At 35.2% G+C, this 5204-nt stretch overlaps 1 protein-coding gene across 1 annotated transcript in view; it reads left to right on the forward strand.

The window, feature by feature from the left end:
* Positions 1-3609, forward strand: part of LOC111788422 (cationic amino acid transporter 1-like) — a 6516-nt gene extending 2907 nt beyond the window's left edge. Inside the window, exon 3 of the mRNA XM_023668759.1 lies at positions 3517-3609. Within this exon, the coding sequence (XP_023524527.1) occupies positions 3517-3609 (93 nt within the window). The remainder of the gene's footprint in view (positions 1-3516) is intronic.
* Positions 3610-5204: the final 1595 nt, after the last annotated feature.

Consider the following 5204-nt stretch of genomic DNA (forward strand, 5'->3'; position numbering starts at 1 on the left):
TTTTTTTTTTTTTTTTTTTTTTTTTTTTTTTAAGATCTCGATGGTGGAGGTTATTACAAGTTTGAGACTTTTTATATCATTTAAGATCTCTCTTTTTGGCGTTTTTGTGTTTGCTTGCAGCCTTCCAAGATGTCTATTTCGTAACTAAGTTGCTAATTGACTCAATTGAACTTCTTTCATTAGACTCTCAAAAGATGTTCCTGATATGTGTTGAGATTGACTCAGTCTAAGAAAATAAATGGGACTACCCTATACATGTGTTATGGTCTGAGTTGTGACGTGGTCCTCATCCATTCAGGGATGCCTTGCATTTACCTAAAATAGAAGTAGCACGTGACTTAGTATAGTAAGTGACCCCACTCTTGGGGTTAAATGATAACACATACAATTTCATGAAAGAGACCTATCAAAACAGTCTATTTTCTTGCGACGGCCATCATAACGGGCAATTGGGATGTGTACTTAAATTATGTTTGTTATTGTGTTATCTAGGATTCACGTTGGGAGGGATGGTGGTTTGTTTGTATATGTTTGAGAANTGCTTTGATTAGGAGATTTGTGGTTTATGTTTGTTATTGTGTTATCTAGGATTCACGTTGGGAGGGATGGTGGTTTGTTTGTATATGTTTGAGCATTCTCTCTACTTTGCTTGTACATGTAAAAATTATAGCAAAACAAAATGCTATATATGTTTTTTATAATGTCTTTTNTGAGACTTTTTATATCATTTAAGATCTCTCTTTTTGGCGTTTTTGTGTTTGCTTGCAGCCTTCCAAGATGTCTATTTCGTAACTAAGTTGCTAATTGACTCAATTGAACTTCTTTCATTAGACTCTCAAAAGATGTTCCTCATATGTGTTGAGATTGACTCAGTCTAAGAAAATAAATGAGACTACCCTATACATGTGTTATGGTCTGAGTTGTGATGTGGTCCTCATCCATTCAGGGATGCCTTGTATTTACCTAAAATAGAAGTAGCACGTGACTTAGTATAGTAAGTGACCCCACTATTGGGGTTAAATGATAACACATACAATTTCATGAAAGAGACCTATCATAACAGTCTATTTTCTTGCGACGGTCATCATAACGGGAAATTGGGATGTGTACTTTATTTTCCTACACACGGTCCACACATGCGAGTATTGACCCACCAGTCAGTTCGCACTCCTCCTAGGCCCCCTTTTTGATCGGGTAAGCATTCTCTGGTAGTTGTTGATGTTAGACACCCGTTATGAATAGCGATCATCACGGCAGCATTATGTTAACATAATTTTCTTTCTCATGTCTTGTAGCGTATGTGTCTGTACTATTAACAAGGATAAGGGGTATCCCCAATGCATGAGCACACAATAGTGCATAAGGTCTCAATGTTTTTCAATTTTCGTTCTCATTTAATACAATTTCGCTAGCGTCTTCCTTCATAACATATCTTTCATGAGTATGTCGGGGTTGTATTTCATGCTAGTTCATCGGTTTGCATGTCAATCATAATATATCAATCATATTACGTACACATTCCATATCATAACATTTCCATATTTCCAGACATAACAATTCGAATCGTATACATATCATACCATAACATATCGTATCACAATATTTTATAACATAAACATATCAATTTATCACATATATCGTACCATAACATATATTTTATATCGTATCACAACATTTGATACTCATATCGTTTCCATATGCGTATCCCTGTCATATCTTTATTAATCTTGTCATAGCCTTTTCATCCTTATACATCTCATATTCCTATCATTTTATGGACATACCTCAGTCATATTATTTTCCAAACGTACCCTAACAATATCGTTTTATCAATATATCATAATCATATTATTTTCTTACATAACCTATACATATCGTTTTTTTTTTCAATTTATCATAACCATGTCGTTTTCTATACATAACTTAATTGTATCGTTATATTAATCATATCTTAGTCATATCATTACATTACGTTCATCGCATCCTTCTCATATCCTATCTCACGCATATCATAATGTAAGAGTTATCATGTCGTTCATATGCATGTCATATCATAGTCATATCGATACATAAAAAATTCACACATGTCAAATATATGACATGTACATAACCACGAGGCACGTGTCAGCATCAAATATAACCATGTCGATAATAAGGTCATTTACTTGGTTTGCCTTGACTGACGTTCTATTCTATTTTTAAGATTGACCCGACTTTCCCTCGAAGCTTATATCCACTTGACATAATTGATTCGCGTTGTGATTGCAAGAGAAACATTTTTTTACCATGGGAGATCTCGTGGTGTTACATGGAAGAGTGGGAGAGAGCAAGGAGAGTTAGTTGAGGGGGAAGTGTGTGAGAGGTTGGCCGGGAGAGATGAGATTAGTTGGTTTTTTTTTTTTTTTTTTATTGTTGTTACACCATATGACCATTTTATACCGACACATTCTAAACAATTATGTCATAGAGTTATACATGCAGTAGAGCCTTAAAACAAAACAATGAAAAATATTCAATGTGAAATATAAATAAAATCAAATAAAAGATTAAAACAATAGTCTAATCTAACCTAATATCTAAGAAGTGAAAATGCAACTACACTAACAAAGATTTTGTTATCTTCAATGCGATGTCGTCGTCAACCATACATGGGTGCCTTACCTTTACCTGAAATTTAAGAATAACACCACGCTTGAGTATTTTAAGAAATACTCATTAAGTGACCCCACTATTGGGGTTGGTGAATGGAAACACATGCATAGATGAGACCTATAATTTTAAATCGTATTCTCTTAGCTGACTTTCCAGTCTGGAAAAATTGGATATGTGGTATTTCTCTACACACGACCTACATGTGCGAGCATGGGCCCACTAGGTGGGCTTGCGCACCCTCTGAGCCTACTGGTCGGACTAGCTCCTTTGGACTATTGTCGAACACCTAGAGGAAATAGCGATCGTCATTGTACTATGGTCAGCATGATAATCATTTTCGTCTCATAGTGTACGCGTCCATACTTCATCATAAAGGGGAAGTATCCCGGTACACGTGAAAATACAAATATGCATGAGGTCCCATAATTTTCTTCGTGGCGTATTAAATCATGTAGGACAACCCTCATTCTTTCATCACATATCACACTCGCAATGTAACACTGGTAATATTCTTGCTTAAGTTAGAGGAATCATCGCATGAATGGCATAAATAACATATGTGGAAGTTTGATATAAAATATTTGTAAATGAAGCCATGAACTTACACGTTTAATTTAAACTAAGAAAATAGAACTAACATAGTCTTTCACCATGAAAAATGAAATAATCATCCAGTAATAATCTAGAAAAAAAAAATAATAAATAAATAAAATATGTATATGTATATATATATTTTGGTGTGCTGATATTAAAAATAATAATGATGATAATAATAATAAAGAAAAAAAAAACCTAAGGATGAATGATTGTAGGATATGGCTTAGGGATATAGAAGGTATTAATGAAAAAGCTGGAAAATTGCAGAAACGCGAGGTTGAAGACGAGCGCGTGAGAGACACGCGAGGCGCGTGGGAGTCCGCGAGTGAGAGCGCCACTGTGCGCAGATCAGGCGCATGAGAAAAATACACCGAGCGTATGCAGGCGTGTGATCCTATTTTGATTCCCGGTTTATTCCGTTCGACTCCTTTTGACCTATCCTATCAAGATTGGTCTATACTTATATAGAAAATTGCGAAATATAGGTCTAATTGGAAGAAATTGGGTTGAAATACCCTATTAACGTACAACCAAGGGAAAAAGGGATTCGAAACCAAGTAAGTAGCATATCGTTCTTTAAACTAGTTCTTAACTTGTTTATAACATGTGAGTATGTTGTTTACCTAATTATGAACTTAGTATGTTAAAATGAGCTTTGATGTTATTGAATGTTTACTTGTATATTGTGACTGCTTGCCTGTGATGTAAGCATGTTATAAATGATTACTAGAATGTTCTATGTGTCGAACATTATAAACGTAGGAAAGTATGCATTAGATGTGAGTATGCTAAACATGTTAATAGAAAGGCTATGAATTCAAAATATGCTTATAGATCGTTGAGTCATGGCTTATTTATATGAGTATTATAGTCTACTAATTCCTGCGGAGTTCTTGACCAATGCGCTGTATGCTAAGTTAGAGAGAATGAGTACTCCTAACCGTTGGTATATGAGATTTACAGGCCGCCAAAAATTAGTAGACGGTAGTATATGACCGAGAGCGAATCTTAATACGAGTCCAAAAATTCTAGATAAGCATATTGAGAGAGAGTCAGTAACCTAAGCTGGAAGTAGCTGAGATACCTCATTAACGAACAGATGACCCTGGTAAGAGAAACTAGGAGTCAATGATGAATAAAACATAAAAACACGTGGAAAGATTAGTTATAACTCATGAAAGATAAGTTGGCTACTTACTCGGTAATTTAATTACTCATCAAAATTATTTTAGCTTTTCTTTCCAGATTTAGATGATGCAGGCCAACCGAGGACGAGGACGAGACCAGCGAGCTAGAGACTTCAGGGAATCCATGTCTGGGTCTGTTTTGTGTATTTATGGTTTTGTTTTCTTAAAATTTATGATGGATGTCTTCGGTTTTAACTAATACTGGTTTTAAATATTTTACTTGATTTTTGAAAATTTATGATTGGTTGCTAGAGTTTGTTGTCGGTGTCCGTGGTAACTCTTGTTAATCGCGTTGCCGGTGAGCGGGTGTTACACATCCTATCAACTACTAAATAAAAATCAATGCATACTACTTCTCTATCACGATTTCTTCCATGGTCATTTTAGAATTCATTGTCATCTATATAGGGGCGCTTTACCTTTACGTTAAAAATAAGGGTAATATGTGACTTGAATATTTTGAGAAATACTAAATAAGTTATCCCATTGTTGGGATTAGTAATGCAATACACACATTTAATGATGGGACATATCCTTTAAAACTTGACTACTCTTTCTAATTCCAAACATGGTTGGATGGGTAAAGTCCAAATTCTGGCCCGAAGGCCCAATACATTAAAAAAAATCCTACTGTTCAGCTACATAAACCCTGGCCCATGTTGACTCTAGCAATTCGGAGGAAAATGTCGACGAAAAACTGGCCGAAGGTTTCTTCGAAAGAAAAAATAGCGGAAGTAAAAGAAGAGAGAGAGAGAAAGATTCGCTGGG

Source organism: Cucurbita pepo, chromosome LG02 (assembly GCF_002806865.2).
Source record: "Cucurbita pepo subsp. pepo cultivar mu-cu-16 chromosome LG02, ASM280686v2, whole genome shotgun sequence".
Classification (NCBI taxonomy): domain Eukaryota; kingdom Viridiplantae; phylum Streptophyta; class Magnoliopsida; order Cucurbitales; family Cucurbitaceae; genus Cucurbita; species Cucurbita pepo.